General features: G+C 38.1%; 1 protein-coding gene across 2 annotated transcripts in view; it reads left to right on the forward strand.

Moving 5' to 3' along the window:
- The window catches only part of Ppp4r3a (protein phosphatase 4 regulatory subunit 3A), a 43,490-nt gene that overhangs the window by 14,532 nt on the left and 5,184 nt on the right, over positions 1-23,774 (forward strand). Inside the window, exons 2-11 of one of the 2 annotated variants that reach the window (XM_041633088.1) lie at positions 1,171-1,226; positions 4,107-4,205; positions 6,001-6,618; positions 9,584-9,661; positions 9,775-9,891; positions 11,894-12,049; positions 14,129-14,260; positions 14,360-14,462; positions 16,396-16,554; positions 22,712-22,881. In XM_041633088.1, coding sequence (XP_041489022.1) covers positions 1,171-1,226; positions 4,107-4,205; positions 6,001-6,618; positions 9,584-9,661; positions 9,775-9,891; positions 11,894-12,049; positions 14,129-14,260; positions 14,360-14,462; positions 16,396-16,554; positions 22,712-22,881 — 1,688 coding nt within the window. The remainder of the gene's footprint in view (positions 1-1,170; positions 1,227-4,106; positions 4,206-6,000; positions 6,619-9,583; positions 9,662-9,774; positions 9,892-11,893; positions 12,050-14,128; positions 14,261-14,359; positions 14,463-16,395; positions 16,555-22,711; positions 22,882-23,774) is intronic. The other variant, XM_041633089.1, reaches the window with a different exon arrangement.

Raw genomic sequence — 23,774 nt, forward strand, 5'->3', positions numbered from 1 at the left:
AAACGCACACTATCAAACATTATTAACCCCAGATTATCTGAGGATTTCAGAGACTCCAAACAAAATAATGGGATAGAAATATCTGTTAACCTTATTGAGATCAATACGTGTTATTTATTTTTATTGACATACCATTGTGCGCTGGGCGGTGGTGGCGCACGCTTTTAATCCCAGCACTTGGGAGGCAGAGGCAGGCGGATCTCTGTGAGTTCGAGACCAGCCTGGTCTACAAGAACTAGTTCCAGGACAGGCTCCAAAACCACAGAGAAACCCTGTCTCGAAAAAAACAAAAGACATACCATTGTGCTATGTAAATATGCACATTTGTTACTTGTTTATCAAAATATTTTTAGTTAGATGGAAGTGGTTTGCTTGTTATGTATTATATACATGTACCACATTAACATGGTTCCATAAAATTTACAATTAATATAATTTTAGAAATTAATATCTGGCGTCACACTGTTGTTTTTGCTGCCTTATGCTCTCTGTAAATTGTTAGTTTGGGTTTTGGGGGGGTAAGTTGAGGGGGTGGGTTTTCAGACAGGGTTTTTCTGTGTGGCCCTGACTGTTCGAGAATTCACTCTATAGATCATGCTGGCCTCCTACCATTACCTCCTGAGTGCTGGGATTAAAGGTATGTCAGACCAGCCCAAATTGTTGGATTGTTATTGCTTCCCAGTCTTCACTCTTCGTATTATCTTGTCTGTCTTTTAAAAACAAATCAACCAACCAAAAGTCTATTTGGCTAGGAGGGTATAGCTCTGTACTTCCCAGCATGTTTGAGACTTGGACTGACCTCTTCTGCCACCAAAAATAAATCACTCAAAACAGTGTGTTTCTCAAGCTGCAAGTTATATTTGCAGTTTTTGTTGCACTCATTGTTTTGTTTGTATATGTGAAGTGACTGTATTGCCAAGGTGAGCATTTAGAAGTCAGAGGATAGCCTTCAGGATAGGTTCCTTTTCACAGTGGGTTCCTGGGCCAAAGTCAAGTTGTCAGGCTCTTGGAGAGAACACATTTACCTGCTGAGCTATCATCTGGCCAGCCCCAAATTACATTTTGTTCCTTAACTGATGGTGTACATGCAACTGAGAAAATAAGCATATGTATATGAAGGATATCTAATTTTTCTGTTTTGCAGTAACAGTTTTTTTTCCTGTTTTATAGGTTCTCTTCTTCTAGAGTCCAAAATAAATCCTAACACTGCATATCAGAAACAACAGGTAAAAAAACAAAAAGTAAAGCTGTTGTGCATTATGCATTATTTTTTTAGTTTGGTGGTTAAATAAATTTACCAATGATATATATATATATATTTTTTTTTTTTTTTACAATAAGAAAATCAGAACAGATTATAACATTTCGCCAGTCTGATTCCTGAAAAATATCTTATTACATTGGGGGGAGTGTTGTGGTCAGCCTGCCCATGGAGGTCAGAGAACAATTTGAGAGAGTTGATTCTCTCCACAGTGTGGATTCTGGGCCTCACACTTGGGTTGTCAAGCTTGATGGCAGCCATATTTATATCCTGAGCCATTTTTGCATGCCCAGTCTAATTTTAAAATAAGAGCTCTACCAGTCTGTATATGGTTAAAAAGTGTTTGGTGTTTTGTTGTTTTTCTTTTAATTTATGTGTATACAAGGATTTTACCTGTATATATGTCTGTGTACCACATGCATTACTGGTGTCCTCAGGAGTTGGTTGTCAGTCAGAAGAGGATATCAGTCCCCCTGAACTGGAGTTAGGAGTGGTTGTTAGCACCCATATGTGCTGGGAACTGAATCTGGGTCCTCTGCAAGAGCAACAAGTGCTCTTATCCACTTGAGTCATTTCTCCAGCCTTGTTTTTTTGTTTTGGGTTTTTGTTGTTTTTATTGTTTGTTTGATGGTAATGAATTCCATGCCTCTTACAGGCTGACAAACAAATATATACTCACTTAACTGTATCGTCAGCCACTATTTTATTTATGTGTATTTGAGTGTTTGCATGTTGCAAGTATGCAGGTACCTGCAGAGCCAGAAGAAAGTGTTGGATCCCTTGGAGTTACAGGAGTTTATGAGATGCCTGACATGGTTGCTGAGATCTGAACTGGATTCTTCAGGAATCAGTTCACTTGTTCTATCTCCCCAGTCCTCAGCCACAATTTTAAATCAAAAATTAAAGAAGCTGTCGTAATCTGAGTTCATTTTCCAGATATTCTAGCAACACGTTTCTCTAAAATTAAAGTAGCAGTTTTACCAGAAGGAAAAAGTGACCGTTGCTATAATAATCAACTACTAACTCAGCCAAGTGGTTGAAGTTCCTTTCTGTCCTATCAGAGATGCTTCTGCAGAAAGAATGAAGTGTTTGGTATACACGAATAAAATGTGCTCCACAAAGCCATTGAAATAAAGAAATCTCTTTATTGCCTTGAAAGTACAAGTATGAAAAATTTATATCCTTGAGTATTAAAATAAAACTAGAAGGAAGTTGGTATTGGTAGGGGCTGGGTGTGGTAGTGCATGTTTGTGATCTCAACACTTGCAGGGTGGAAGATAAAAGGATCAGAAGCCTTAGCTATTATAAAGTCTGAGGCCTTGCCAAAGAAAAACAAAACAGACAAATATAACTGCTGTGGGGCATAGAACAAATATGCTGTTGTTACATACCTGTAATGCAGTACTTGGGACTGAGGCAGGCAAGCCTAGGCAGGTACATTCCTGCTTCAAATGTAAAATAACATGAATTTTTAAAATGCAACATATTGGGGAGTGCAGGTAGTTCAGGGGGCAGCAACCATCGAAGGAAAAACATCCATTAGCCCCAATCCCACTTTTAGACTGGAAACTTGTAGAAATGTTCCTGAGGAACATGAGAAGGATATGGGGACATGTTAAGAACTGTGGGTTTAGTGAGACTTGCAAATCCCTCCCTCCAGCAGGTTGGGACAACTACATGCAGGAGGCAGAAATTACCCAGCACCAGCACTCACTCAAATCCGGTCCTTCTGGATCTAAATCTTCAGGGCTTTTAGAGTTTAGGGGTAGCTCCATGGATCCCTGGGGAGAACTCAGCCTCTGGTTAGAGGCTGACCCAGAATATAGGACTTTTTAGTCCAGGCTATGGCTAATGGGGGCCGGGAACTCTCTCTGCATCCAGGCCACAGGAGAGGCTGGGCTTGTGAGGAAGACCTCCCAGAGGCTAGGGAGAGGGAGCCCATTACTCAAGCCTTTCTATATGGAAGTGTATCTGGTAGACTCTTGCTCCAAGGGTAAGACAGGAATTCCAGCTTAGTTTCAGAAACTGGTCAGTGCTCCTTTCTGGTGCTCTGACAGGACTGCTGTTTGGTGTATCCTTATGAACCCACATTTAGTGCTCCTTCAGGTTGAGCCTAGCAGCTAAAACCACTCAAGCTAGCTTCAAACTCAAGGCCCCTAAGTATTGATTAGAGGTATGGCTCATTCATGCCTGTCTTATTCAAGCCAGTAATTTCAGAGGCTAAATAAGCCACAAGTAAAGAACAGTTGTTGCCAACTGAGGGAAGTAATGGATTTTATTTATTGATCCAGTTTGTGACTTCTTTGGTGGGCATTTTAATGATACTATAAAATACAGTGGCAGCTGGAAAAAAAGCTCAGGAGCTAAGAATGCTGGCTACTCTTCCAAGGGACCTGGATTTGAATCCCAGCTTCTATATGGCTACTCATAACCATCTGTATATAACTCCAGCTCCAGGGAATCTAAAGCCCTCTTCTGACCTCCGTAGGTGTTGCATACATGCAAAGAAAACACCAAAACATATAAGCCTTTTTAAAAATTGTAATGTGTGAAGATGGTCTTGGTGCAATGGTTTGTATTTTCCTTTTAGAATATAAGTATTATGTATGCCTTTTTACAGTGTTTTTCATATATTGGCCAAACTTCTATTTTTAAAACCTAGTTTCATTTATGTTGATTTGGCAGACTAAAGTATAACAAAGCACTAATAATTACCAGTAGGAAGTGTTGGAAATGTTAAAAATGATGTTCTCAATTCCTGTTGCCTTGTTTTATTCATTTGCTATATCTTAAAGAGTTTGTGATAACACATGTAGTCATTCAAACTTTTTTTTTTAACCCAAAGGACACTCTGATTGTGTGGTCCGAAGCAGAAAATTATGACTTGGCCCTTAGCTTTCAAGAAAAAGCTGGATGTGATGAAATTTGGGAGAAAATATGTCAGGTAATTTTAAGAATAGAGAAACAATACACTCTTAATAATTTTTCACTCAGCATACAAAAATAATGGGTTTCATAATGATACTTAAATACAAATAACATTGTTGTCATTGTTCATACCCCTTTACTTTCCTTGTTTTTCCTCCCCTGGCTCCCTTTCTCTTCAGGTAGTTTTGCTTTTGTCATGTTTTAAGTCAAGATTCTCTCTATGTATGTAGTTCTTTCTTTTCTGTCACCTAACTCTTGGTTCCCCCTTAAGATCTTCTCCTTCCAGGATACACTTATCCAAACCATAGCAGCTCCTGTGCTGAGGACACACTGTGGGACAAAGGGGAGTTACCCACTTGAGAGATGCTAGGCAGTGAGAGGCAAGCTAGGATCAGTGGATTGTGGGGGCAGAGACAGCACAGTCTACAGACATGGGGCAGAAGGCAAGGGGGGAGCCAAGGGCGACTCATGACTCAGGTTTTGGCCTGAGCAAAAGGAAGCATAGAGTTGTCAACTGAGGTGGGAATAGCTACAGGAGCAGTCCTACTTGACATGATGGCACATATTTTTAGTCCCAGCACTCTGGGAGGCAGAGGCAGGCAGGGCTATACAGAGAAACTCTGTCTCAAAAGGGGGGGGGGGATACATAGATAAATAAATAAAGACCTTATTCTACTTTCATGTCTTGTTTAATTCTAATCTGTGTGTAAGAAGATGCATACCCTAGTCTATTTAACCTAATGATGTCTATTTCCATTCGTTTTCCTGCAAATGACATTTTATTTTTATAACTGAGTAAAACTCCATTATGTTGACGCACTTTGTCCTAATTAACTTTTCTTAATCATAGGGCTTGTAACACGTGGGTCTTGCTTGTTGGGGTTTCTGTCCTCCCCAGTTCTGCCTGGTTCCCACAGTTGTTATGCCCCAAAGAAATCACACAGAGGACTATATTAATAATAAACTGATTGGCCCGTTAGCTCAGGCTTCATATTAGTTCTTATAACTTATATTAACCCATTATTCTTATGTATGTTAGCCACATGGCTCGGTACCTTTTTCAGCAGGGTAGGTCCTGCTTCTTCGGTGTCTGGGCAGTACTGCAGAAAGAGCTTCCTTCTTAGAATATTCCTGTTCTCATTGCCCCACTTCTACTTCCTGTCTGGTTTTCCCGCCTACTTTCTGCCTGGTTACCAGCCAATCAGTGTTTATTTAAAATATAATTGACAGAATATAGAATTGTCCCACACCAGGGCTGTTACTCAGCATTTACAATAGACCATTGATCACTTTGGTCCAAAGCTAGTTTGCCTTTGGGATCAATTGACATTAGATGTTTTTTCTTTTTGTCTTAGAATTATGTGTATTCTTTATGACCATGGCATTATTATATTTGATATTCATTTGAATTTTACTTAAATATTGATGAGCTTGGTACTAGTCAATATATGGCCCTAGAATGTTAATGTGGAGTTTTCCTGCTTAGAAAAGATGAAGATGGCCATGGACAGAAGACTGATGTATTTGGTCCTCTGTCTTGTAGGTCTTGAAGTGAAGTTGTGCCTGACACTTGTACTTGAGGAGAGCTTTTACTAAGTTCTTCAACTTTAGATTAGTTTGCATAAACATGAAAATGTCATTTGGAGAGTTACAGCATAGTAGACAGTTGTTTCAGGTTTGAGAAAAGAGTCTTCCAACTTTATATTTGTCATTACAGCTTTTTTTAAATGTCTCTTTCATTTACGTCTATTTAGATTTACTGTTTGAATTTTGTCAGCTACCACAGAATCTTTTTTTTTTTTTTTTTTTAGGTTCAAGGAAAGGACCCTTCAGTGGACATCACTCAGGACCTGGTAGATGAATCAGAAGAGGAGCGATTTGATGATATGTCCTCACCAGGTTTAGAATTGCCATCTTGTGAATTAAGTCGACTGGAGGAAATCGCAGAGCTTGTGGCATCATCTTTACCTTCCCCCCTCCGTCGTGAGAAACTTGCACTAGCACTGGAAAATGAGGGTTATATTAAAAAGCTTTTAGAGCTTTTTCATGTGTGTGAAGATTTGGAAAACATTGAAGGACTGCACCACTTATATGAAATTATCAAAGGGATCTTCCTCTTGAACCGAACTGCTCTTTTTGAGGTTATGTTCTCTGAGGAATGTATAATGGACGTCATTGGATGCTTGGAATATGACCCAACTTTATCACAACCACGAAAACACAGGGAATTTTTAACTAAAACAGCCAAGTTTAAAGAAGTGATTCCGATATCAGATCCTGAGCTGAAACAAAAAATTCATCAGACATACAGAGTTCAGTATATACAAGATATGGTTCTCCCCACCCCTTCAGTCTTTGAAGAAAACATGTTATCAACACTTCACTCTTTCATCTTTTTCAACAAGGTAGAAATTGTTGGTATGTTACAGGTAAGTTCGGTTATTCTCAGTTCCCTATCTCCTATCCATCCATCCCCCAACTTTAAAAAGGTGCCACAGCCGGGCGGTGGTGGCGCACGCCTTTAATCCCAGCACTCAGGAGGCAGAGGCAGGCGGATCTCTGTGAGTTCGAGGCCAGCCTGGTCTACAAGAGCTAGTTCCAGGACAGGAACCAAAAGCTACGGAGAAACCCTGTCTCGAAAAATAAAAAAAATAAAAAAAAAAAAAGGTGCCACAAAAATAATAATTTCTTTTACATCCTTACATTTAAACTTAATCTTGTGATATGATGGTAAATATTTTAATACTAATAAGAACGTGCTGTTCTTCTAGAGAACTGGCATTTGGTCCTATTACCCACATCAGGTACCTGTGGCCACATCTGTATGTGTCCCTTCCAAAAGTATGTTTTTGAAGTAGTTGAGAATATTTGGGCTTTACTTGTTACTTAATAGCTGCTAGGTTGTTATAGGAAACTTGAATTTACCATCTGAGGAATCATATTAATACTATAGGTTACTATGAAGTGTCTGAAGATCAAGTGAAACCATATAGTAAAGTGTTGACCGTTTTCTAATAAATAGGACCTTTAAAAACAAAAAAAAAATAATGTCTCTTAATGCTTGATTTGAATGTGGCCTATGTTACATAGTATTTGACAAAACCTTAGTCTATCCTAACTGAAATAGATTTTTCTCTGTTTTGTGTGGTATATCTGCTTACGTGTTCAGGTATAAACTCGTTAGTGTACATGAAAGCCAGTGGAGGGCACTGGGTGTCCTGTTACTTGCTGCCTCATTCTTTTGAGGCAGAACCTTCTCTGGACCTATCTGTTGCTATGGTCCTTGTTTCCCAGCCCGACTCAGTGGTTGCTGATGGTGTATACAGGACCATGCCTAGCTTGTTGTCTAGGTACTGGGATCTGAACTGTTCTTGTACAGTAAGCTCTCTTAAACACTAAACTTTCTCTCTAGCCCCTACAGATAGAATTTCACTACCACCCCTTTACATACACAGACAAAATTCCTCTGTAATGCTATTAATACTCTGATACTAATCTGGGATGTATGTTGAAATTGGATGCCATTAGTTTTGAAAAAAGTAGAAAACATCCGAATCGTATTATTTATTCCTATTTTACATTTTAGAAGAAATAATGAGCATTATAATTTTGTCGTATAGAAAATGTTTCCTAAACACCTACCATAGTTAATATAAAACTTACTACATAGGAACAGCAAGATGACTCAGTGCTAGGAGGAGAGAACTAACTTCCAGAAAGTTATTTTCTGGCCTTCATATGTGTTCTGTGGCACATTGCTCCCCTCATTTCTAATATATAAATAAATGTAATTTCTTAGAAACTTAGACTGTAGTCTGCATGAATTTACATTTAGCTGGAGTAGTATTGAATGTACTCCTACCTAAGCAAATAAATTATTAACAAAATCTTGATGAAAATGTATTTTTAGGTAAATAAAAAAAATAATATAAAAAAGTCTTGATGAGGGCCTGGAGAGATGCTCTTTCAGAGGACCGGTCAATTCCCGGCAACCACATGGCAGCTCACAATTGTCTGTAGCTCCGTTCCCCAGGATCTGACATCTTTATCCCAGTGCACATAAAATATAGTTAAGCAACAACAACAAAAAATCTTGGTGACAAATTATAATGAAGAAAATTCATGGGTAACAGGGAGGATCTATACGGCTTGTTACTTACCCAGAAAAATAAATATCCTGTGATAGAATCCTTTGGGGCAGCCATGCAGTGGTAACACACAGCTTTAATCCCAGCACTCAGGAGACAGAGGCAGGTGAATCTCTGTAAATTAAGGCTAGCCTGGTCTACAAGAGTTGGTTCCAGGACAGGCTCGAAAACTACAGAGAAACCCTGTCTCGAAAAACCAGAAGAAAAAAAGAATCCTTTGGGGCCTTTTAAAAATTAATGTGTTAATTATTACTGTGTTAAATAATTATTTCAAAATAATTTAATGTGTTAAGGAATATGTTTATAATGGGTAGCTTCAAATAATAGATATTTCTTTCATTTTCTAAGGTTTTTGTTTTTGTTGTTTCAAGACAGGGTTTCTCTGTGTTTACCTGGCTGTCCTGGAACTCACTCTGTAGACCACTGACATTGAACTCACAGAAATTCACTTAACTCTGCCCTCCAAGTGCTGAGATTAAAGGCATGCACCACTACCACCTGGCCATTTTCTATATCTTTGGAGCCCAAAGAATGTGTCATTTTTATCTTTACTGAAGAGAGGTTATAGAACTTTAATATCTACCATTAGCTCATGTAAACCGAGCATGGCGAACACTGACTACATTGTATGTGTGTTTGACCATTAGAGACAGGATCTCACTGCAGCCCATGTGGGCCTCTCTCCCCACCCCTCTCTTTTTGCCTCCCCATTGCCGTGATTTTAAGCATTTGCCACTAGGCCAGACATGTATGCTTGAGTTTATTAAGTTTCATTGTAACATAGCTATATTCAATTACATACTCTCTGTCTGTTCACCTGCAGCAGTAGGGTATGATAAATCACTGGCTTGCAGGGTGTGAAACACTTAACTTCCTGGCTCTAAAGTGGGGTTTGGAAAAGAGTTTTGTCAAAACACAAAGGTAATCTTTCTGATAGAAGTCTCAGTTTGTCTTTGTTTTGTTTTGAGACAAGGTCTCGCTTACTATGTAGACCAGGCTGGCCTGGAACTCATGGAGATCCACCTGCCTCTGCCTTCCTAGTACTGGGACTAAAAGTGTGTACTCCCCGTGTTTGGCTGTGCATGTGTGTCTGTGTGTATGCACGCCCGTGTGTACATATATATTTTTATTAGTTCTTTTTTAAAAGAAATTTGACATCTTTTGTCAAACTAGTTTATGACATGTTGAAATTGTATTTTATACAATCTTATCCGTAAGCTAATTAAATGTGTCATTTATTTCATAGGAGGATGAAAAATTTCTGACAGATTTGTTTGCACAACTAACAGATGAAGCAACAGATGAGGAAAAAAGACAAGAATTGGTAAGAAATCAAATAATAGAAGGGCAGAGAAGTAAAACAAACATTTACACTCACTTAATACTTTTCTAATTTGAGATTAGCCTTTTAATGCTTGTCTTCTTTCCTGATTTCAGGTTAACTTTTTAAAAGAATTTTGTGCATTTTCTCAAACGCTACAACCCCAAAACAGAGATGCTTTTTTCAAGACTTTGTCAAACATGGGCATATTACCAGCTTTAGAAGTCATCCTTGTAAGTTTGTTTCTCTTAATTCTGAACTGCCCATGTGAGCCCATATCAAAAATTGGATGTGATGTACAATTTTATTGTTTGAAATCAAATCATTTTTCCCTGTCCTCCCTTTCCAGGCAGCCACTTGCACATTTGCACATATCCTCTCTTCTTTCTCTTTCTCTCTCTCTCTCTCTCTCTCTCTCCCTCCCTCCCTCCCTCTCTCGTTAACGGCCTCTTTTTCTTTATTACATACATACATAAATACAGCAGACTTTGTGTAATAGGTAGCATATTTGTGTGTAACCAATATTGAATACTAGCTGTGTATAGCATAAAGCTAAAGAAGTGATATGAGTCCAGTATTAGATTAGAGTCCTCCTCATGTTTAATTAACAAAACTGCTTGGTTAAAATAATTTGTGCAGCTATGCAGTGATAGCACATGCCTTTAATCTCAGGTAGAGGCAGAGAAATTTCTATGAATTTGAGACTAACCACAAAGAATCCCAGGCCATTGAGAGCTATCTTAGACCTTGTCTTACACACACACATGCATACATAGAGTAATTTATCACATCTTTAATAATTAGCTTTTCAGCCTATCAAATGTAATGTTAAAATAACTGAGAGTGATTCTTGCCTTTAATCCAAGCATTCATGACTTCTTTTATTTTTTTTAATTTGAAAAATGTCACCGAGGGCTAATCAAAGAAATCCCGGCAGGGCGGTGATGGCTCATGGCCTTTAATCTCAGCACTTGTGAGGCAGAGGCAGGCAGATCTCTGTGAGTTCGAGGCCAGCTTGGTCTACAAAAAGTAGTTCCAGATCATATAGGACTATTACACAGAGAAACCCTGTCTTGAAAAAAACAAAAAAAAAGGAAGAAATCCCATCTTTAAAAACATACATACATACATATGTGCATGCATACATGTATATATAATATTAGCATGTTGACATAATTATGGTATTACTATTCCATAATAATTTTTATTTTATATATGTTTATTAATCCCAGCACTAGAGATGCAAAGGGAGGTGGATAGATCTCTGAGTTCCAGGTCAGCCAGAGCTATTACACAGAGAAACTCTGTCTCAAAATATATATATATCTTAAGGAGGCTGGGAAATGGGTCAGCTGGTACTTCTCTAAGATTTGTTCTTTCACATTAATATATATATTCCCTTCTTCCATAAAGTTTGTGTGTGAATGTATACGTATGGTCACACAAGCCACTGTGCATGTGGAGGTCATTGCATTATGTGGGCATCAATCCTTGCCTTCCATTCTGGTTGAGAGAGAGTCTCTTACTTTTTGTTATATACAACATGTTGGCTAGGTTAGGTGCTTTCATGAATTCTCATGTCTTCATCTCTCATCTTGGCCATAGAGAAGTACTGGGGTTACAACTCTGGACACTATCATCCATGACTTTACATGGGGTCTTGAGATTTAAACTCGGGTTTTTAGGCTTTCTTTGCAGGTGCTCTATTCATTGAGCAATCTTCCTAGCCCTTAGACGATTTATTACAATTCTGACAATTTAATGCACTATCCCCGATCCTGTTTATAATCTCTTTCCACTCTTGCTGAATGCTGAATCCCCCCTTCTAAATCATCCCTTTTTTTCTTTCTTTCTTTTTTTCTTCTTCTCTGTGTAGCTCTGGCTGTCTTGGAACTAACTCTGGGTAGATCAGGTTAGCCTCAAACTCAGATCCGCCTCACCTGCCTCTGCCTCCAGAGTGCCGGAATTAAAGGCATGTGCCACCACTGACCTGCTGTCATCCCTATCTTGCTTTCATGGCTCCCTTCCTTCCTTCGTTTTTAATTAGGATTGCTTATATAAGTCAGTGTGAATAAGGAGTTGTACCAAAAAAAATAGCTCTCCCCAGCAACCATTTAAATGTTTCTTTTATGTTGCAGTGCTTTGTGACAATTTCTTTTGTCGGGGTTTAGATAACTTCATTGATAAAGTTTTATATTTTTACGATTGTGAGAGAATGGTACTTTTCCTTTGCAGGGCATGGATGATACACAGGTGCGAAGTGCTGCTACTGATATATTCTCATACTTGGTTGAATATAATCCATCCATGGTACGAGAGTTTGTCATGCAGGAGGCACAACAGAATGATGATGTAAGTAAGAAGTTAACAGAGCAAAAAATAACCAGCAAGGTAAATATTATTTACACTAATAGTAAGTATTTATGCATAGGAGGCTATAGCTGGGGTTATATATTTTTAAGATTTAAACTACTACTCTTTGGGAAGTGTAGCCATAGTGTCAAATGTCTTGTTCTTCCCCTTAATTTACTCCTGCCTTAATTTATAAATTTATTATATTTGACCTCAACTTTTTTAAATTATGAAGCTGACTTGGCTATATTGTCTTATTTAAACCCTTAAATCAATTGAATATTCTGTATGTGGAACTGTGAGTAATTTTCATTGGAAAGCACACTACTAGAGGTGGATTCTCAGAATCATCAAGACTAAAGAAGTAAAATAAAATACATCTCCCTGAAATGTATTAGGGAAGTGTTTCTTTTTAGCAATAAAAACAACTTATTGTCTTGTACACTCATAAGCTATGGTAGTATTTAATCAGATAATAAGATAAGTAAATTACCTTTAAAAATATCTTAGACTGTCTTTGTAGGGTAGATTGAATTTTGTGGTACATAATGTATGTCAAAGCTCTGGATGTTTGTGCTATTCTACTTCATTTATTAAACCAATGGTTCTGTTTTTTTTTTCTCCTTCCAAATTTTTGGAAGCTATTTTTTACTTAAGAATAGATTAAGCTATCTTGAATTCCTTCAGAAGAAATTTATGTCTCCTTTGGGGGAGGGGAGTTTGTAGAATTTCAGCTTGCAGTATTTCTTAGAAAATCAACCACAGCTTTTGTTACTTTTTAAAAAACCTACCCCATCAGTATGAAGTTGAATGCCTAGTAATGTCTATATTTGTGGTTTGTTTTTAAAATTATAGTGCCAGACTACATGCAAAAATGTACCATGAATTATTGAATCATAATCACATTTTTCTTCTGTGAAATAGTCCTATCTTGAGAACCAGAGTATCTTGAGTAATTAGAACTAAAAGCTGTTCTTGTAGGCCCTGTAACCACTGGGTGAGCAGACATGGCTGTGCATCTTCACACTCCATAAACATGCATTAGGCTTCTGGATTTCACTTGCCAATCATTTCCATATAGTGTCTGCATTTTCTTTGTCCTCGTCTGTCTTAACCACTGCGTACATAGGCAAGTGGGAGGAGCTTGCTCACTGTATCCCTCAGTTTTTATTTATCCTCTGAACCAAGAACACCCACCTTAAAAGGTCCTTTGAAAAAATCAGAATTTGATTTTCTTTGACATTAGGAATCTACATAATATACTTACTGTTCTGTACACTCCAGTCTCACTTTACTCAATTTATTATGTCCACAAATGGAAAATTGCTACCGTTTCAAAAAATGATAATAAAAAACAAACTAAAAGTAAATGCAATGAAGGCAAATCAGTTTTATAAATTCTAAGTATTCTTATTTTGAAGCCATAAATGTAAAGTCCGTGAGCGGGGCTGGAGCCATGGCTCAGAGGTTAAGAGCATTGCCTGCACTTCCAAAGGTCCTGAGTTCAATTCCCAGCAACCACATGGTGGCTCACAACCATCTGTAATGGGGTCTGGTGCCCTCTTCTGGCCTGCAGGTATACATGCAGACAGAATATTGTATACATAATAAATAAATAAATATTGAAAAAATCTTCATTAAAAAAAAAAAAGTCCGTGAGCTTTCTGCAGATGTTAGATGAATTATTAGAGAAGCAAAACATGTTTTAACACCAAACCTGACCTTTGTGATTTTTTTTTTCCCCCTTTAATCAGACAAGTTTATAGATAATAGAAAAGGCCAGAGAGGTAGTAGCACATGCCTGTAATCTCAGCACTTGGGGAGGCAGTGATGGGCAGATCTCTGAGTTGGGGGTTGGGCAGCTTGTGAGTTCCAGGGCAGCCAAAGCTGCATAGTAAGACCCTGTCTCAAAAAAGAAAAAAGAAATAATAGGAAAATGAAACTTGGGGGGGGAGGGGGTATTGGATATCTCTATCACTCGTTAGGAGAAAGAAGCACTTCATATACCCTGTTAGATTGATCAGTTGTTCTATGTTGTTTGAAGTTAACAAGACAGCTAGAGTTAGCTGTAATGCTGTGTGTCTTAGTAATCTGTATTATGTGTATTTTTATCACCAGGATATTTTGCTCATCAACCTCATTATAGAACATATGATTTGTGATACAGATCCTGAGCTTGGAGGAGCAGTCCAACTTATGGGCCTGCTTCGAACTTTAGTTGACCCAGAGAACATGCTAGCCACTGCCAATGTAAGCCATAGCTATTTCTTCTTTTTATAGCAGTATCTTTTCTATTGCTGGTAGGAACCAATACAGTTAAAGTTCATCAAAGTATGTTTGATTCCTTAGAAAACAGAAAAGACTGAATTTCTGGGTTTCTTCTACAAGCACTGTATGCATGTTCTCACTGCTCCCTTACTAGCAAATACAACGGAAGACAAGCCTAGTAAAGGTAAGATAATACAGGTTTGTAGCTTTCTTGAATTGTCAAACTCAAAACCTGGTGTTGATTACAATCTAGATTTAAAACATTGGTCGAGACCAGCCTGGTCTACAAGAGCTAGTTCCAGGACAGGCTCCAAAACCACAGAGAAACCCTGTCTTGAAAAAGCAAAAAAAAAAAAAAAAAAAAAAAAAACATTGGGGCTAGAGAAATAATTCAGCAGTTAAGAACACTGGCTGCTCTTCCAGAGGACCCACTGTGGCTAAAAACAATCCGCAACTCCAATCCCATAGCATTAACACCATCTTCTGGCCTTCATGGGCACTGCATATGCATGGTGCATAGAAATATATGCAGGCAAAAAAATAATGCACCTAAAATAAAAAGTCTATAGTGATGGAGGAAGGTCATTGGTTAAAAAAAAATAAAGAAACTGCTTGGCTGGCCCTCATAGGTTAAAACATAGGTGGGAGGAGTAAACAGAACAGAATGCTGGGAGGAAGAGGAAGTGAGCTCAGACTCTCGGGAGCAGACCTCTCAGAGAGACGCCATGCTTCCCCCCCCCCCCCCCCCCCCCCCCCCCCCCCCCGGCAGAGGCACACGATGAAGCTCCGACCCAGGATGGATGTAGGCTGGGATCATCCCGGTAAGACCGGAGCTACACAGTTTATTAGAGATGGGTTGATTGGGATGTCAGAATTAGCCAGTAAGGGCTAGAGCTAATGGGCCAAGCAGTGTTTAAAAGAATACAGTGTCCGTGTAATTATTTCGGGGCATAAGCTAGCCATGTGGGTGGCCTGGGTGCCGGGGACACAGCCCCACCGCTCTTATTACAACACTATAGGAAGGGACAGAAGCAGGTGCAGCAGAATATATCCTAAAATGGAAGTAACAATTTTTAATAGATTGAAATTTGATCATGTATTTTCAAAAGATTTTTTAAGGTGAAATTTGTTTAAAAGCACTATAATCACAGTTAAAAATATGCCAAAGAAACTAGTTATTTTTATATTGGGTTTTTGTTTGTGGGATTGTATGTTTGAGAGATCTTGCTATGGAATCCATGCTGGCCTCAAACATCTTCCTGTTTTAGCCTCCCCACTACGGGGGTTTCCGGTGTATGCCATGGTACGCGGCAAACTATTTCAATTTATTTCTTAGGACTTACACTTAAGTGTATGTATTTAAGGAATAGTTTTAGAGTCGTTATTGGGAAATTGCCATTGATGCTCTATTTAGTAATCCATACATTATTTTCCCTTATAAATTCACAATTTAGTATGTTTAATTTAAAGCATACTAATATTATTCATGGCATTAATAGAAACTGTAATGGTGTTAATGTACTATTGTGAAAAATGTTTTTTCTTTTTACTTTTTTTTTTTCCTTCTTGAGAGAGAGTTTCTTTACATAGCCCTGGCTGTTTTAGAACTCACTGTGTAGACCAGGCTGGCCTTAAACATAGAGACATCCACAGGCCTCTGCCTCCCAAATAGTAGAATTAAAGGTGTATTTCTGTGTCCAACAAGTTAGATGAAGTCTTGTGCAACCCTCAAAGTCAAATTTTGAAATGTTATTTTTCTTCTTTCTGTATTTGTATCTGGTAAAATTTGAAGTCTGTTTCCAAATTCACACCTTCAAGCCACCTAGCATTTACTACGAACTTGTAGAAGGAATTACGCCATAATCTTATGGGGACTATGTGATAAGAATGAAAAAAATAAGATACTTGGAAAGACTTGTTGGCTTTAAAGAGTAAAGATTTATTAGTAAATACGGTATTATAAGCATACTGTGTGTTGTGAAGAAAACACAGCACAATGGAAAAAATGGAAGAAGATACAGCAAAATTACACTAAAGAAGGAAGGGTGTGTAGTGTGGCTTCTTATACTGTTTACTGTCTGTTCAGCATACATATGACCATGTTTTGCTTATTCTAGATGATTTTCAAACTGCACAGTTACTGGCACTTGTATTGGAATTGCTAACATTTTGTGTGGAGCACCATACCTACCACATAAAGAACTATATTATCAACAAGGACATCCTTCGCAGAGTGCTAGTTCTTATGGCCTCCAAGCATGCTTTCTTAGCATTATGTAAGTGCTTCTTAAAGAATTATTATCTTTCTGTATTATCCTGTTCGTAGCTTTAAAGCTCATTGCTGAGAACATCACTGAACTTCAGGGTTGAGTCCTTAGGGGACCTAGCATCTTAGTACAAGCTCTGTGCCCTGTGACGTAGTTTGGCAGGTATTCATACAAAGTGGAATGACTAGAAGGTATCTTCCAATTCAAGTGGTAAGTAATTACAGTTTCACCGATACTACCAGTTGCCTATCTTTTGTATAACTTAAAAGATGGTTTTAAAGAGTGGTTTAGGGGGCTGGAGAGATGGCTCAGTGGTTAAGAGCATTGCCTGCTCTTCCAAAGGTCCTGAGTTCAATTCCCAGCAACCACATCCATCTGTAAAGAGGTCTGGCGCCCTCTTCTGGCCTTCAGGCATAAAGAGTGGTTTAATAAAAGAAAAACAAATAGTACTACAGAGACCATATATGTCCCACAGGGCCTGAAATACGTACATGTGAACCTTTATGGAGAAAGTTAGTGAACTATTTCATAGCTACAGATAGTTTTGTTTTGTTTATGTATATATGTGTGTGCTTTGTTTTTATTATTTTATCTTTTTATCAGTAGTCTTTCTGCGGCCCAAACTGTCTTTATGCTCATCGCAATTCTCATGCCTCAACTACCCGAGTCTTGAGGTTATGGGTGCAAACTACCATTCCTAGCTTTACATGTAGTAATTTGTGTGGGGGGCGGGGGGGGGGTGCTAAGGAATTGAGCCCAATACCTTGACCACTATACTACACCCCTAGCCCAAAAAGCAATAGAAAAATTTTTTAACAGGATTCTCTTTCCTTTTTTCTTTCTTTCTTTCTTTTTTTCTAAATTAATCTTAGCTATAATTTTTTTTGTTTTAAGCTGACATTCACAGTGTTAAGATCTCAGTTTATTATAGTAAAACATACTTTTGAATAGAAATAGTTTATTCCTTGGCCGTGGTGGTGTACTGGGCAGGAGAATATCTGTGAGTTTGAGACCAGCTTGGTCTCCAGGATAGCCATAGCTGTTACGGAAAAACATAGAAAACCGAAAACCTGTCTTGAAAAACAAAAAAAAAAAAACAACAAAAAAAAAGTTATTGGACTGTAGAGATGGCTCAGTGGTTAAGAGCACTGGCTGCTCTTAACCTAAGCCAAGAGGTCATAAGTTCGATTCCCAGCACCTATCTGTTATGAGATCTGATGCCCCTTCTGTTGTGCAGGCATACACGCAGACAGAGCACTAATATACATGAAATACATAAATATTTCAAAAGAAAGAAAGAAATAGGTTAATCCATAGTGTTATGGTCATGCTGTAGCCAGACTTCTTAGGTAATGAAGTTTGCATATCTTAACTGTAATTATTGGTCAGTTGACTGACCAAGTTTAGAGATAGTGGAGGCTGAGAATGCCAAGTAACTTGCCAGTTGACTTTTAAAGGTAAGTCGGATTTTGTTGCACTGTTTTAAGGCTTTGTGTTTTAGGTTTGCACTTGTCAATGTTTCTTTACTTGACACATATGTGATGAATTCGTGTGTTTGGAATATATCTTTTTACATCCTGAAGAGACTATTGGGTTTATTTACTTTCCACTGAACGCTGAGAATACTAAATGTTACTTTAGTCATAACTTCTGTATTATTGATGAGACTAAGGATGTTAGCTCAGCACATAACAAAGAATAGCTTTAGAGGGCTAGAAAGGTGACTCTGATTAAGAACACTGAATGGTCTTCCAGAGGACCTGAGTTTGATTGCTAGCACCCACGTGGCATAACTGTCTATTCTTCAGGTTCAGAGCCATCTGATGCCCTCTTCTGTCCTCAACAGGTATCAGGCACACACATGGTAGATAGGCATACATGCAGACAGAACATGATACACTAAAAACATTTCTCCATATATTTATCATAGGAGAGGTGATAGTACCAAGGCCATGTTCTTTTGAGTCATCATAAAAAGTCTTGTCTGTATATGTAGGGAAAAGAAACTTGGAAATGAAACAGAAAGGAAAAACTGAATACATAGATTAAGTTTAAATAGTTTTATTTCAACAAAAAATCGCTGGATACGGTGACTCTGGTACTTCAAAGGCAGCCCAATGTCTATGAATTCAAGGCTAGCCATTGCTACAGAAAGAGACCCTGTCTCCAAGAATTAAAAAAAAAGAAAAGAGATTAAACACAAACTACTATTATATTTCATTGAATCTGAGATGCACATCTTTATTTTATTTATCATCTCAAACTAAGGTAAGTCTTAAAGTTGATGGCATGGTGTTTATAATTTGTAGTTTTGTTTTCATTGTTTTATTAGGGGAGTGTAATATGAAAATAAAAATCTAAATAAGAACTATACTTAGAGAAACTTAGTATAATATCAGCTTATTTTAAGTGAATCATATCAGGAAGTTTTCACAGAGGTATTAATTTGAATTGTCTTGTTCACATTCATTGAATGTGCAGTTAAGATGTTAAGTATAGGACGGTGATATGTTTTGCTATAGGTGGGAAACGAGTCCAGGTGGAAAGTGTCAGGACGTGGAAGCTAAAAGAAAAGTCCTTTTCTTTAATTTAGGCATTCCCAGTATCTTCTTTGCTTGTAGTGCTCTAAAAACAAATTTACTATAATCCAGTAAGAATTATGTAGAAAATTATTTTACAAGATGAAGATCATATTGGAAACTGTTATTCTTTCTTAGGTATATTCTGTACGTGTTTTAACTGGAACAAGTTACTTTGAAACCTAACTCTTTACAGTGGGCCTCTATTCCCATATTTTAGATCAGAACATCTCAGACAATAGTAGTTAATAAGGACTGGCTTTAAGCTGGGTAATGGTGGTACACACCTTTAATCGCAGCACTCAGGAGGCAGAGGTGGGCAGATCTCTGAGAAAAGTATTCATTGAAGTAAAAAGTTAGGTATGTGCCAGGTAGTGGTGGTGCATACCTTTAATCCCAGCACCCCGGAGGCAGAGACAGGCAGATCTCTGAGTTTGAGACCAGAGTGAGTTATTTCCAGGACAGGCTCCAAGACAACATAGAGAAACTCTGTCAGGGGTGGGGGATGCTATTTGAGAGAGAATTTGCACATTAAATATACTGTGTAAGGAGAAAAGACAATAGTTAAATGTGGTTTGGGGATTTAGGAGGACACCAGATCTTATAGATGATTGTTAGCCATCATGTGGTTTCTGGGAATTGAACTCAGGACTTCTGGGAGAGCAGCCAATGTTCTTAACCTTTGAGCCAGCTCTCCGGCCCCCAGAGTTTTATGTTTTTGGTTTTTTTTTTTGAGACAGGGTTTCTCTGTAGCTTTGGAGCCTGTCCTGCAACTAGCTCTTGTTGGCCAGGCTGACCTTGAACTCACAGAGATCCCCCTGCCTCTGCCTCCCGAGTGCTGGGATTAAAGGCATGTGCTACCACTGCCCGGCCTGGAGTTTTATATTTTTAATTAGTGTTTGTCATTTTTAAATACGTAAGTCTTTAGATAAGGCCTACACTCCTTTCAAAAATGAGTACAAGATAGATAACAAGTTCTATTACTCTATTGACTGCCTTTTTAAGACTTTGGGTACTTTTATGTTGACTAGGTAGTGGATTGGTGGGTAGAGGCGGCTTGCGACTAGTTTGATCCCTTGGTAGGAGAGGACCAACTCCTAAAAGCTGTCATCTGACCTCCAAATGTGAACCATCACACATATATTCCCTCTCCCACACATACTAAATGGAGAACAGAAACAGAACTCCATAAAAAGAATGGATTTCTTTTAAAACTTTATTGTAGGGTCAGAGGCAGAGTGCTTATCTGGCATGCTAGCATAGAAAGACCCTGGCTTCAATCCCTAGCATCAATAGGAAGGAGGGGCAAATAGAGCTTTGCTACAAAGCTTCAATTATTACTTTCACATGTGGTGATGAGTTTCAAACTTACTCCATGAAATCTTGTATCATGTACTACAAAAAAGTGTCATCAAAACTGAACACAGGATTCCTGGCCTGTTCTAATGAAGATTAGCACTGTTGTTGAGTGTAACCAGAGTGCGCATTATGTTGAAAATGCTGTGGTTGTGCCAATTGTGCATAGCTGGGAGCTTTCTCTACCCTTTTTTGAATGACTGGACTTTAGAATTGACTGGTAAAATATGGAAAACAGCCAGGTGATGGTGGCACACACCTCTAATCCCATCACTCGGGAGGCGGAGAAAGGTGCGTCTCTATGAGTATGAAGCCAGCCTGGTCTGTAACGCGAGTTCCAGAACAGGCTCCCAAAGCTACAGAGAAACTCTCGAAAAACAGACCAACAAAGGCAGAGAGTAACTTGCTATTTAGTAGCAAAGAATAGTAATATTTGGATATTTTTGATGCAGGGCTGCTTGGGGAGAGGGGTGATTTGAAAGAAATAATTATTGATGTACATCAGGGCAAATCCTGGCCTTACTGAATTCTGGGAAGGTAGGAGATTATTTTCCCCTACCTAGGAATTGTGTGTATAATAGTATCGTAGTTAATGTGATGTTTTGATAGGACACAAGTCTCCACAAAGCCTGTAGAGTTAGATTACCAAACCTTAGAATAACTAGTTTTTGCTTTTGAACATTTAAAATTTACTAGCATGAGCTTTTTGAGTGTTGTTTTTTATTTTTTTTATCTAAACAAGTGGAACTGTCTCACTTAAGTTCTTTTGCCAGCTGCCCAAAACAAGAGAAATCTTTGTTTTAGAAATAAGCCCTTGTCAGGCCTTCATTCACCACACTGAACACTGCCTCTTAGTGTTTAAAATGTCTTCACCATACTTAAGTTTTTAAATTTTTTCAGTAGATTAAAAATAAAACGCAGTTATTACTCTTTAAACTATTTTGAAACTCCCTGCCCAGAGTGTTTCTTTATGAAGATACACTCTTAAATAAGTTGGATTGTTAGGGCAGTTTCTAACCAACTGTACCTAATTGGGCATTCACTTGTGGACCTCTTTGTGCCAACTAAAGAAAAATTGAGCTGCTTTACTCCTCTGCCTTCCCACCCAGAAACCGTGTCAGCATGGTTGCCTGGCTACCTGCTCATGAAGGACTTGATTAATAACAAATTGGCAATTTAACGAGCCACTTCCATGATCTCCAAAGAAACCAAAATACAAACACAATATTTAATCTTGCCAACCGAAGACGATGTGACTGCGTGAAGTGAGTATGCTTTTTTGAACTGTTTACAGTAATTGGGGCATTAACTTACTGATAATTCCATAGGTTCAAGGGCTCTGCTGAAGTCTAGCTGTCTGAGTGTATTTGGATCTTGATGAATGGTGACTTAAGTAACTCCCCATACCTCAAGATGCAAATATATATCTGCTAATCTGTAAGTTAAAGCCTAATTTATTATTAAAAGGAAAACTAAGGGAAAATTCAAAAGCATACTCGCTGCAATGAGAGTAGAGGACCGAATTTTAAAACAACTAAATTTATATCTAAACCACGGGAAGGCAATTTTGGGGGCATGCGGATTTTTGTGATTTGTTGTCTTTTTTTTTTTTAACCACATCTACAAATAATCCAGTATAGATCCATGAAGTCTATAAAATACTAAGGGTCCAAAAATTTTTAAGATCAAATTACAATACAGTGGATTGCCCTAAAAAAAGACAGTGCTTTTTTTTTTTTAGGTGATTTTAAAATGCATTCAAAGGGGTATGATTTAAAAAAAAATGATTGTCCCCTTAGTAATATGATAATTCAGTCCTTACATTTTGACTGATAGTGAGTGATATATTCCCAGAACTTTCTGGCTTTCTAAGACTTGTGTTCTATGATAACATACACTACCTTTGTTTGTGTGGGGGGCGGGTAACAGACAGGGTCTCACATCATAGCCCAGGGTGTCCTAAATCTCAAATAGGTAGCCTCCACTGGCCTTGAACTCTAAGTAGTCCTCTTACCTCAGGCTCCCAAGTGTTGGGATTATAGGCATGAATCACACACCCTACCAACATATATTGTTTGAGAATGTTTTTCCTTACAGCACTCTTAAAATCCCTGTGCTCAGGTTCACATACCTGCACACAGGTAAGAATGGAGACTACTGCTGTTGATAAGTTCTGATGTTTGTTTACTCTGAGATGTAGAACATTAAACAGTAATGCCTCTGTCTTTCAGGTGCCCTCCGATTTAAGAGAAAAATCATTGGATTAAAAGATGAATTTTATAACCGCTACATAATGAAAAGTTTTTTATTTGAACCTGTAGTCAAAGCGTTTCTCAACAATGGATCTCGTTACAATCTGATGAACTCCGCCATAATAGAAATGTTTGAATTTATTAGAGTGGTAGGTCCTGTCTTCTTATTAGGATTTTGGTTTTAATTTGAGAAACATGAGTATTCTGTCTTTTGTCTTGAGAATGTGGAGATTTTTCTTTAAGAACAATGCTACTGGTCTAGAGAGATGGCTCAGAGGTTAAGAGTAATGGCTGCTCTTCCAGAGGTACTAAGTTCCATTCCCAGCAACCACATGGTGGCTCACAGCCATCTATATATAATAAGATCTGGTGCCCTCTTCTGGCTTATAGGCATATATGCGGGCACAACACTGTATGTATACTTAAAAAAAAAAAAGAAGAACCATGCTACCAAAAACCTAAAATTAATTCAATTCAGATCAATTAAAAAAAATTGTGCACAAGTATCTGGCATTTTTTAAGAGCTGAGATAAATATGCTGGGTGTGGTGACTCTGTAATCCTAGTACTCGGACCCTGTCTCAAACCAAAGAAAGAATAACAATAAGATATACAGAACTTCAAATGTTTATCATTTTCATTCTAAAATATATCTTCTATGGGTAGTATCTTATGTTACTGCACAACTTCCACTGAAGTTTACTGTAGACTTTTTCTGTTTTTTTAGTATGTTTTTGAGATTAGGGAGGGCCTTGTTCTACAGTTCAGGCTGACCTCAATCTCATGACCATTCTCCTGCCTCAGGCCTTATAAGTGCTGTGATTACAGCTGTGTGCCATTGTGTCCAGTCTTGGTGAGCCAGAATCACTAGAGTAGGGCTTGGACATACACTTTGGGAACACCTATTAACAATTCTGAGATACACCAAAAGACTATTGAAGGAGCCAGTATAGTATACTATTGTTTTTACTGTTTGATTATTTTTTAAATTATATGGTAACTTTATGTAATTATATTTTTGCGAATCTTAGGAATTACCACAG

Source organism: Microtus oregoni, unplaced genomic scaffold (genome assembly GCF_018167655.1).
Source record: "Microtus oregoni isolate MIOR12 unplaced genomic scaffold, Mior012 000043F_ref0000047, whole genome shotgun sequence".
Lineage (NCBI taxonomy): Eukaryota > Metazoa > Chordata > Mammalia > Rodentia > Cricetidae > Microtus > Microtus oregoni.